At 35.6% G+C, this 12,910-nt stretch overlaps 1 protein-coding gene across 1 annotated transcript in view; it reads left to right on the forward strand.

The window, feature by feature from the left end:
- SYNE1 (spectrin repeat containing nuclear envelope protein 1) overlaps window positions 1-12,910 on the forward strand; it is a 552,931-nt gene that overhangs the window by 117,990 nt on the left and 422,031 nt on the right. Inside the window, exon 5 of the mRNA XM_027857999.1 lies at window positions 7,844-7,939. Coding sequence (XP_027713800.1) covers window positions 7,844-7,939 — 96 coding nt within the window. The remainder of the gene's footprint in view (window positions 1-7,843; window positions 7,940-12,910) is intronic.

Consider the following 12,910-nt stretch of genomic DNA (forward strand, 5'->3'; position numbering starts at 1 on the left):
TGTTCAAATTCCACTTGTCATGCTTAGAACTAATTGATTCTATGGATAGAGCACTGAGCCTGGAGTCAGGAAGACCAGAGTTCAAATCCAGCCTTAAACACTTCCCAGTTGTGTGACCCTTGGAAAGTCACCTAACCTCCAACTACCTGACAAAATGGATCCACTGCATAAGAAATGGCAAACCACACTAATCATTTGTGAAATACTAATCATTTTGTGTATGCTTTCAGGAATTTCCAACATGTCTATGTAGAAACATACCTCACTTCACAATATTTTAACAAGCAATAAAATCATCACTTCTTCTCTTCCTAATTCTGGGGTACACCACAAACTTGAATGAGTTAAGATGATGGATCTGGATTTTGGGGCAGGGGAGAGGAAGAGTATCAAGGAATTAACCTGTATTATGACTACTCTCACCCTTGAACTCATTTCCCCTGAGAGGCTGTCACTGAGGCATCCTAACTGTGTACCACAGCATTTCTCCAAAAGTGTGTGTACCTTGAGTTTTGTGAGGTATCCTGCAAATTGCATGGGACTTACACTTATAATTGCATATGCATTCATGAGTTTCCCAACTTCCCTTCATTGTGTCATGATTGCTTAATGACAAAGAATAATAGGTGATGTAGTAAATAGAGTGCTTCTCTTAAAGTCAATAAGACCTGAGTTCAAATCTTACTAGTTATATGACCCTGGTCAATCTCTATCTGCCTTAGTTTAATCATCTGTAAAATAGGGATATTGATAGCAACAATTTCCCAGGGTTATGAAGATCAAATGAAATAATATTTTGAAAGTGCTTTGCAAACCTTAAAGTACTACATAGATGCTAACCTTTGTAGTAATCATAATCACAATTATTATTACCCAAAATTAAGAACTGCTAGTGTAACACTTCCCACTGTGCACAAATCCATACTAATTTCTCTGACTGCTCCACTAGTTGGCATAAGGAGGTTACCTCATCAGCATCAACAGAGATTGCTACCAGCAGGGGAAAATGAGTCTTTCCCTGAAGCAGGTACAAGGAATTATACCTCCCTTTGGGAAAGTGATAATCTCTGCTCCAATCTTAGGAGGGTGCCTTTTCTATCTGAGAACCAAGATGAATGATTGACTTCTGTCATGTAGAAACTGATTTCAGCTTCATAGTCAGGTTTCTCTAATAAAAAGGATGAAATTTATAGAACATAGAGAAGAGATGCAAGATTTTAATTTTTGTTGAAAGGGAGAGAGACAGAGACAGAGACAAAGAGACAGAGAGTTCAGATTGCAATTTTCCATCAGAAAAGGAGACAAATTGATCATGTGGAATACACAACTGACACTGTCTAAAATTGTCTGCTAATCGATATGCACTGGTAAGTGCACTGGTGTGCTGGTAAGAATTAGCTTTATAGTATTGTATTTCCCAGAAGTTCATCTTGTTCTCTATGCTACAGTAGTTTGGTCTTTTTTTCTAATTGTTTTCCTTTTTTTAGCATTGTAACCTGAATTGCCCCAAAGGATTGCCTTTTATCTAGATGGCAGGGGGAGAATTTTAATTGGTCTTTTCTTATAAAACATATGGATTATAGTGGTCCAGACATGAAGTAAGGATGCTGTGATCATAGAAATGAAGATGACTACCTTTGGCCACATAATAATTTTGCCTCTGATCTTCCCATGTTTAATAAGAATAAAATTTATAGCACAAAAATACATTAGATATCAATGAATCCATGCTCTTCATTTTACAGATGAAGAAAATAGGCTAGGATGATTTAAGTGACTTGCCCAAGGTCACATAGAGGAAGACCTAGGATCTACACATCCCAACTCATATCCTTTCATTCTAAATCCTAAATATTTATTTTTGAACTGGTTTTGTCATTTCATTAATACAGGGAGCTTACCCCTAAGAAAAAATCTCCAGGGCCAGATGGATTTACAAGTGAATCCTACCAAATATTTAAAGAATAACTAAATCAATACTATATAAACTATTTGGGAAAATAGGCAAAGAAGGAGTCCTACCAAATTCTTTTTATGATGTAAATATGGTGCTGATACCTAAACTGGGAAAAGCCAAAAAAAAAAGAGAAAGAAAATTATAGACCAATTTCCCTAATAAATATAGACACAAAAATTCTAAATGAAATATTAGCAAAGAAGTTACAGCAACTTATCTCGAGGACAATATACTATGACCAGGTAGAATTTATACTAGGAATGCAGGGCTGGTTCAATATTCAGGGCTAGGAAAACTATCAGCATAATTGACCATATCAGCAACAAAACTAACAGAAATCATATGATTATCTCAATAGATGCAGAAAAAGCTTTTGACAAAATACAACACCCATTCCTATAAAAAACACTAGAGAGCATAAGAACAAATGGAGTATTCCTTAAAATGACAGGTAGTATCTATCTAAAATGATCAGTAAGCATTATATGTAATGGGGATAAGCTAGAAACATTTCCAATAAGATCGGGGGTGAAGCAAGGATATCCATTATCACCACTGTTATTCAATATTGTACTAGAAATGTTAACTTTAGCAATAATAGAAGACACTGAAGGAATTAGAATAACAAAGTATAATAATAAAATAATAAAAATAAAGAATTAGAATTAGAAAAAGAAGAAACAAAACTGTCACTCTTTGTAGACGATATGATGGTATACTTAGAGAATCCTAGAGATTTAAGTAAAACATTACTTGAAATAAACAAATTTAGCAAAGTTGTAGAATATAAAATAAGCCAACATAAATCATTGGCATTTCTATATATTACTAACAAAGTTCAACAGCAAGAGATAGAAAGAGAAATTCTATTTAAAGTTGCAGTAGACATTATAAAGTATTTGGGCATCTACCTGCCAAAACAAACTCAGGAACTATATGAACACAATTACAAAACAATTCCACAAATAAAGTCAGATCTAAATAATTGGAAAAATATCAGTTGCTCATGGATAGGCTGAGCTAATATAATAAAAATGACAATTTTCCCTAAGCTAATTTACTTATTCGGTGCCATACCAATCAAACTACCAAAAATTATTTTATAGAGCTAGAAAAAAACAATAACAAAATTCATCTGGAAGAACGAAAGGTCCAGAATATCAAGGGAACTAATGAAAAGAAATGCTAGGGAAGGTAGCCTAGCAGTACCAAATCTTAAATTGTATTATAAAGCAGCAATCATCAGAACTACTTGGTACTGTCTAAGAAATAGAGGAATAGGCTAGGTATGTAAGAAACAAGTCAATGGCTGTAATAACCTACTGTTTGATAAATCCAAAAGCTCCAGCTTCTGGGATAAGAACTCACTATTTAAGAAAAACTGCTGGGGAAACTACAAAATAGTATGGCAGAAACTAGGCATAGGGGCAGCTAAGTGGTGCAATGAATAAAGCTCTGGCCTTGGAGTAAGGAGGACCTGAATTCAAATCCAGCCTCAGATACTTAACACTTAATAGCTGTGTGACCCTGAGCAAGTCACTTAACCCTGATCGTCTCACCAAAAAGCAAAAAAAAAAAAAGAAACTAGGCATAGACCAATATCTTACACCCTATAGCTAGATTAAATCAAAATGGGTACATATATCTATATATATAGATATATATAGAAATATATATAAAGATGTAAAGACAGATACTATATAAAGACAGATACTATAAGCAAACTAGGAGAACAAGGAATAGTTTACCTATGGCCAAACAAGAGACAGAGAACATTATGAAATGCAAAATGGGTGACTTTGATTACATTAATTTGAAAATCTTTTGCACAGACAAAGTCAATGCAACCAAGATTAGAAGGGAAGCAGAAAGCTGGGAAACAATTTTTACAACTAGTATCTCTGATAAAGGTTTCACTTCTAAAATATATAGAGAATTGAGCAGAATTTATAATACAAGTCATTTCCTAATTAATAAATGGTCAAAGGATATAAACAGGCAGTTTTCAGAGGAAGAAATTAAAGCTATCTCTAGTCATATGAAAATCTCTAGTCATATGAAAAAAATGCTCTAAATTAATATTGTTTAGAGAAATGCAAATCAAAATGACTCTGAGGTACCACATCACAACTATCAGATTGGCTAACATGACAAAATAGGAAAGTGATAAATATTGGAGAAGATGTGAGAAAATTGGAACACTAATGCATTGTTGGTGGAATTGTGAACTGATCAACCATTTTGGAGAGCAATTTGGAACTATGCCCAAAGGGCTATAAAACTGTATATGCCTTTTGACCCAGCAATACCACTTCTGGGTCTGTATCCCAAAGAGATCATAAAAACAGGAAAAGGACTCACATGTACAAAAATATATAGCAACTATTATTGTGGTGGCAAAGAATTGGAAATTGAGGGGATGCCCATCAATTGGGGATTGGCTGAACCAGCTGTGGTATATGAATGTAATGGAATACTATTGTGCTCTAAGAAATGATGAGCAGGGAGGCTTCAGAAAAACCTGGAAAGACTTATATGAACTGATGCTGAGTGAAATGAGCAGAACCAGGAGAGTGTTGTACGGTGTAACAGTCACACTGTACAATGACTGACTTTGATAGATTTGGCTCTTCTCAGCAATGCAAGGATCTAAGACAACTCCAAAAGACTCATGATGGAAAATGCTATCCACATACAGAGAAAGAACTATGGAGTCCGAATGCAGATGAAAGTATACTATTTGCTTGCTTCCACTTTTCTTGTTTTGTTTTGATTCTTTTTTCCTATGGTTCCTCCCATTGGTTTTAATTCTTCTTTACATCATGACTAATGTGAAAATAAAAAAAATACAGGGAGCTTACAATATTAAGACTATGGCTTAACCTCTCAATTCCCCATGCAGTTCTCTAAGATGTATAAGTTTAGAACAAGTGCTCATCTGTATAGGTAGGAGGAGTTTCCTCAGTATATATCAAAGGTAGAATTTGAATGCAGATCTTCTTGCTTCTAGTGCTGACACTATTCCAATATTGAATTCAGTCTTTTTGTTTACAACATATTATATGCATGGCAGACATTTTCTGGTGTTAATTTTCTTTCCCCAGTTCATGGGTCTACTGCACTGCTTTAATTTTCTCACAAGAGAAATGTTTTTCTACAAATGAAAGTGTATTGCTGTCTTTACCCTATATGGTATGATATCTAATAATTGTCTCCTGTGTAGAAAAATACTATTTTCTAGTACTTATTTTGTCTGATATTTATAGTAGTTATGTCTGTCTATTGACAGTATTGCATTACTTCTCATAGTCAAAACTTCTGGCACATTATATTGGGATAGAATTGATTATGATGTATTTAGAAAGTACATTTTTTTGGGGGAGGCAATCGATGTTAAGTGGCTTGCCCAGGTTCACACAGCTAGTAAGTGTCAAGTGTCTGAGGCCAGATTTGAACTCAAGTAAACACCTTTCTTATCAACACACTGGTACAACTCCTCTCTTCCCACTTTTTGTCTTGCTTACCTACATTTCTTGTCTGTACTTATTTACACACTCCCTCCAATTGTTTTTTTAGCTAGAATCAAAGTGCATTTGAATTCTTGCAATAACCCTGTAGCTGTTCTCTAAGCCATCAATATCTCCTGCACAACCTAGCTAGATTAATGTTTTTGAAACATCACCTGATTCAAAAGCTGCCTTTTGTTTATTGGCTCAAGTTCAAACTATCTATTTTGAAATATCAATTGCTATACTATTTATTAACTATTGAACTAACCTATAAAAACTATCATATACTTGCTTATATACTGTCTTGAATTTTTTTCAAATTATTGTATGCATATATGCTATAACTCTCTGACTAGACTGTAAAAACTTAAGAATCTAATTTGGAAAGGTGGGGGCCTATGATTGTGGACCATGTGATCAGACTCAGTTGATAATGTTGATTAGTTTTCCCAAACTGCTTTTTTTCCTCTCTATTTTTTTTTTATTCTTTGTAACAAGGAACAACATCCCAGGGTAGGGAAATGTGAAAGGTGCTATATTTGGAAATAAAGTGATATAAAAACAAAAGACACACTTACATATATGGGTAAGAGGACATTGCTATAGCATGTAAATATGTATATGTTTATATATCCATTTATCCATATAGGCAGATAGATTGATTGATAGATGGTAGATAGATACATAGATACATAGATGATATAGCTAGGAACCAGGCCCTTTATCCTTTTATATCTGGCAAAGTAGATACAGCATGTATGGTGTTGTGTATGTAGTAGACAATAAATGCATATTTTATAAATTGCTTAATCAATCTTTTTGGAATGAGTAAAGGAAAATAATAACTTTACTCACAAGTACATTCCCAACAAGATGAATATCTACCATATTTGTTTTTACCTTAAGAATGATATGGAATGTTATTTCTTGAATTTTTTAGTCCATGAACTACTTTGATGGACCAAAGAATTACCCACCATACCTGGTGACTACTTGCCAACACCAAAAATTTACCATTCTCCACTTAAAATAGTTTGGACCTTATTATTTCTTTCTGAGGTGGGATAATAGGGACTGAGAATATGACTGAAGTCCACAAACACTTCTTAGTTGATGGAATCCTTAATCTAATAATTGTAGAAGAGAATCAGATTCATTTGTGATCTCACAGAATGTTAGTGGTAGAAGGGAACCATAAGGATCATCTACAACTGTGAAGTAAAAGATTTTGTTTCATGTTGAAGCAATTTCACATACCAGTGAAGAGGTGAGGGGGGATTTTTTAGTCAGGGATGCCCTCAAATATTACATTGGTTTTGATTAAGTCTTAACAGCATTTCTACTTTGAAAACTACAAAATTCTTGACATGGTTACTACCATGTTCCCTTTCCCGTCTCACTACCACAGTTTATAATCTGTTATGACAGATCAGATAGAGAAAACAATGGAAGGGTGACCACAAGAACAGAATGATTGACATATGAAAATATTTTTTATTTGTGGTTCAGACTAGTGCATTTTGAAGTATAGGCAACTCCTGGGGTTCAGATACTCTCTGTCAATAGACAGGCCACTGGTCTTAGAGGTTGGCATGCCACTCAGAGGTTAAGTGACTTGCCTCTGGACAAAACTACATCTGATCAAAAAATGTATGCATTTATCTTACTAACTTAATCAACATCTAATTATAATAATGATAGCTAGCATTTATATAGTGCTTTAAAGTTTGCAAAGCATATTACATATATTTCATTTGATCCAAATGGCAACTGATAGTTTATGTTAACTACAGAAGAGATAAAATGATTTAATAGAGTGTTCCTCAAAAGATGTTTCATAGGAAATTCCTCTTGATTGGAATTAGTCCAGTAGCCAAAATATAATTGCCATAATTTTCAATCCATTTCTGGATCTACGATTTGACCCTTCATTGATTGGCAAAATAAAATGCCACGGCACTGCCCTATATCTATTTGTTATCTGAGTGAAATTTTGACCTTAGGCAAGTTACTTAACCTCTCTAGGCCTTGGTTGTTTGTTTTCATTTCTAGGATGAGGGGGAATGGATGGACTCGATGATCTCCAAGATACTGCCCAGCATTAAAGCTATGATTCTAGTATACTGTAGTCTTTGTCTGTATTTGTTCATAAACCAACTTCCATGCAAGTTTTATTGAATGAACTCTCATCCTTTCCCTTATTATTTTAGTATCTTGGGAATTACTATCTTATCTCTGGAGCTGTTCATCTGTTTTAATTGTCTACTACAAATAAAACACAAAGTTATGCTACCTATTTCTCTTATAGCTTTCAGTGAAATTGGTTGGAAAATATTGACTCAAAATTTTTGATAACTTTTTTAAATTTTCCTTCCAGCGAAATCCCCCAATGGTGGTGGATGATCTCTTTGAAGACATGAAAGATGGGGTTAAGCTACTGGCCCTCCTGGAAGTTCTATCAGGGCAGAAACTGGTAAGTATTTTTTTTTCTCTTTGACTCCAGCAAATGACAACAACATCAATAGCAAAAAACAAAGAAAAAAACTTTTGACCAGATGTGTTCGATGATTCTTTAAGCCCAGAAGGATTCTACTGTCTAATATCAAACTAGAGAGAAAAAAAGTCACTCTATTTTCCTAGCTTCACATGTGAAATTTCTTTTTTTTTTTCAAGGAAAGCATAGAACTGGGATAAGGAAAGAATTTAATTATGTTCAGTAAGGATTTTTTTTAGTACTTGTTATGAGGCAGGTAGTGGGCTAGATAGGCTTTGGGGATATTGATAGAAGACAGTCCCTGCCTTAAAGTAGTTTCTATTCTACTGTAGGGAATCAATGTATATGTGAAAAGATGAGTAAGTAAGAATATTTACAAATAAATAGAAAGTAATATGGGGGAACAGAGGTTCCATTCTCAATGGAGAGATAAAGGAAGAGAATTAACTGCATTAATTTCTCTACCAGGCAGAATGTAGTCACTGGAGTACTGTCCATGACCCAGACTAAATCCCTTAAGCTCTCAGTACTCTAAGCCAGCGGTGACAAACTCAAATACAAATGGGCTCTACAGGCAGCATGTTGACTTGGAAAACCACAAATTAACATTATCTATGTTGTATTATATTTTTATTTATTTTGTCAAATGTTTCCCAATTACGTTTTAATCTGGTTCAGCCCACAAGTTTTTATGATTGTTTACTCCTAAATTTGAGGCTTCTGCCCTAGGTATCCCCTGTGTCTATAACTTTCAGAGAAAGTGCTGACCTGTATTGGTAGATCCTCATGAGGAACTCTGTAACTAAGGAAAGCATGGGTCTAGTCTATAGTCTTATTTCTGTAACTAGAGAAATCATGGGTCCAGTCCATAGTCCTATTTCTAATTTTGGGGAAAGAAGCAATAACAACTTGGAGAATCAGGAAAGACTCATTTTTTATGACAATTGAACTAAGCCTTAAAAAGTTCTAGAGGTGTCAAAGAGATAGAAAGGGCTTACATTCCAGGCCTGGGAAACAGCCTGTGCAAGGACTGGAGATAGGAGATGTAGTTACTGAACTGAGAACAGCAAGAAGGTATATTTGGTTGAAATGTAGAATATGAGTAATATGTAATAAGTCTGGAAAGATAGTTTGGTGCAAATTGTGTTTTAAATGACAAACAGAAGAGTTTGTGTTTTATTCTAGAGGTTTTAGGAGACCACTGAAGTTTCTTTCTTTTTTAAATTTTTTTTTAATTTTTGGTGAGGCAATTGGAGTTAAGTGACTTGGCCAGAGTCACACAGCTAGTGAATACTATGTATCTGAGGCTGGATTTGAACTCAGGTCCTCCTGACTCCAGGGCCGGTGCTCTATTCACTGTGCCTCCTAGCTGCCAGTCCACTGAAGTTTCTTAAGCAGGGGAGTGACATGGTCATATTCATGCTTAGGAATGGAGGTTGTTTTGGAGGAGGAATAGTCTGGAAGGCCAATTAGCTTATTGCAATAGTGCTATGAGAGGGTAAGAGAGTTTGGATGAGAAGGGGATGGACAAGAATTGTCAACTGATGAAGAATGGACAGTGATGTGGCAAGGATGACAGAAGTCACAAATACCAGTGATTAGAATTGTAGTGCCTTTGATAGAAATAAGGGAATTGGGGTAAAGAAGAGGAGTGGGGAAAGATTTGGGGTTCTATTTTGGACATGTTAATTATGAAATATCTGTGACCCATACAGATGCATACGCCCAAATTAGATTTGGAGATTCAGGACTGAGGCTGAGAGAAATAAAGTTTGGACAAATAAGTTGGGGGGTCAGCAATGATAGCTAAACCCATTGGCAGCTGATGGGATCACCAAGTGATAACATATCAAGATAAAAGAGAAGAGATTGCAGGGCAGAGTCTGGGCTTTCACCCACTGATTGGGGACTGGACACAGAGGATCATCCAGGAAAATAGACTTGAAATGATAGGTCAGATAGGTAGGAGGAGAACTAAGAGAGAGCAATATTAGAAAATAAAACAAAGAAGAAAAGAGCACCTAAGAGGGTATAGTCAACAGTGTCAAAAACTGCAAATAGAGTAAGAAAGGTAAGGACTCAAAAAAAGCCTTTGTATTTAATAGTAAGAAGAGTATTGGTGATCTTGGAGTAGTATCAGTCAAGTGATAGGGTCAGAAGCCAGGCTTAAAGAAGTTGACATAAGTGAGAGATGAGAAAGTGGAGGCATTAATAATCCCTCAGTAGATAAGTTTTAAGCTTCATGGCTTCTGGTAGAAATATGCTCGAAGGCTGCTTGCCTGAACACCCACCTGAGTGATATATTTCAGGTTACATTTTTAGTTGGAAGCATATTTACATATCATAATATCCATTTGACCATGGGGTAGTAAGATAAAGAAATTCACAGAATCATGGAATATCAGAGGTAGAAGGGGACTTTAGGGATTATCTAACCTAACTCATCCTTGGACAGAAATTTTCCCTCTAACATCTCTTATCAGGCAGCTTCCACTTAAAAATCCCCAGATGTTGAGAAAACACATCACATATCATGGCATCTAATTCTACTTCGGAACACTTTTTTTCCTGATAACATCCTTTCCCATTCCCCTAACCAGCAAGTAATGAATGCCTTATGAAAAAAAATAAAACAGAAAGAGAAAAAAATATTTCAGCCAAACTAATCCACACATCATCTGAGTCTGGCAATATATATACAGTGTTATAGACCCATGCTCTTCTTTTTATGGAAGGAGGGAGGGTAGAATATTTCTGATCTCTTCTTTGGGGCCAAACTTTGTCTTAATTACAGTGTTCAATTTCCTTTTTTGGGGGGGGTCTTTCCATTTAATTTGTTGTGATCATTGCATTCTTGGTTCAGCATACTTCATTTTGTATCAGTTCATATAAGCCTTCTCATGTTTCTCTGAATTTGCTCTATTTATTGTTTTTTTATAGTATAGTAGTTTTCCACTGTAGTTATACCATAATTTGCTTAGCCATTCCTCAGTTAATGGGTGTATAATTTGTTTCCAGGTCTCTGTAATGTCCTGGAAAGGGAACACACCTTTAAAACATTAATATCAGGTCAGTTAGCTGGCCAGCATTTATATAGGTACTTAACTATATGTAAAGCACTGCTAAATGCTGATCATATAAAGAAAAAACAATCTTCTTGCCCTCAAGGAGCTCACACTCTGATGGGGGATAAAACATGCAAATGGCTATGAACATGTAAGGTCAACATATAGATGAAGCAAGAGACAGAGTGTTGGACCTGGAGTCAGGAAGACTCATCTTCCTGAGTTCAAATCTGTACTCAGACACTGACTGTGTGACCCTGGGCAAGTCATTTAACTCTGTTTTCACCTTAGTCTCCTCAATTGTAGAATGAACTGGAGAATGAAATTTCAAACCACTTCAATATCTTTGCCAAGAAAACCCCAAATGAGGTCACAAAGAATTGGACATGACTGAAAAACAGCTGAAAGACAAATAATCACCTCAGCACCTCACAGGAGTGAGTCACAACCAGTAGGATTCATCTCTTCTTCTTGTCACCAGGACTGCAAGTTCCTTATTCTGGCAGCACCCATGTATCCTCATAACTGTTTCCTGGGTTCAGTTCTCCCCCATATCTCCTTTGAAGCACCTTTTTCATTCCTTAAATTCTTTGAAGGAATACTTCATTCCTCCTAGTGACTTGGAAAGAAAAGAGCATTTTTATAGTCCTTTAACTCCCACCAGTTCACCATGACCAATGTCTTCTCTGTATGCATTTGCACTGGTCTATTCCTCCTGGTCACAGGAGAGAATGTTTTCTAACAAGTTATTAGGTAACAGAAAATCTCTACTCCTTTGTTTGAGTTAATAAAATGGCACCCTTAGAGAATGGGTAGTTATTTTTTTTACTTTATTATTATGAACTTGACAAACAATAAACATAAACATACCCAGATACAAAGTCTAAAAAAAAACAGGATTTCAGTATGAATCTCTATTATGTACAGCTTTTTTTTCTTTTCCAATCTTTTTAAAATATTTATTATGTTTTTATTAAAAAATTTACTTATTTTTAGTTTTCAACATTTGCTTCCACAAGATTTTGAGTTCCAAAATTTTCACCTCATCTCACCCCTCCCCCACCCTAAAATGTCATGCATTCTGAATACCCCTTCCCCTAGTCTGCCTTCCCTTCTATCTCTCCCCCCTTCTCTTATCCCCTTACCCTTCTATTTTCCTGTAGAGCAAGATAGATTTCTGTACCCTATTTCCTGCATTTCTTATTTCCCAGTTGCATGTGAAAACATTTTTTTAAACATGTGTTTTTAAAACTTTAGGTTCCAAATTTTCTCCCTTCCTCCCTCCCCACCCACCCTCATTGAAAAGGCAAGCAGTACAATATAGGTTATACATGTGCAGTTATGCAAAACACTTCCATAGTAGACATGCTGTGAAAAACTAATTCTCTTTCCCTTAATCCTATCCTGTCCCCCCATTTATTCTATTCTTTCTTTTGACCCTGTGCCTCCTCAGAAGTATTTGCTTCTGATTACTCCTTTTCCCAACCTGATTACCCCTTTTCCCAATCTGCCCTCCTCTCTGTCATCCCCCTACACTCTTGTACCCTTATTTTCCTGTAGGGTAAGACAGATTTCCATACCCAATTGAGTATGTGTGTTATTCCCTCCTTAAGTTAAATCCTCTGTGAATAAGATTCACTCATTCCCTCTCACCTTCCCCTGTTTCCCTTCCACTGTAAGAGCCTTTTCTTTTCTGTTTTTTTATGAGATAATTTACCCCATTCTACCTCTCCCTTTCTCCATCTACTAGTATAACAGTCTCTCACCCCTTAATTTTATTCTCCAGATATGACCCCTTCATCTTCAACTCACCCTGTGTCCTCTATCTACCTACCTACCTATCTATCTATCTATCTATCTATCTATCTATCTATCTATCTATCTA

Source organism: Vombatus ursinus, unplaced genomic scaffold (genome assembly GCF_900497805.2).
Source record: "Vombatus ursinus unplaced genomic scaffold, bare-nosed wombat genome assembly UNPS02012602.1, whole genome shotgun sequence".
Lineage (NCBI taxonomy): Eukaryota > Metazoa > Chordata > Mammalia > Diprotodontia > Vombatidae > Vombatus > Vombatus ursinus.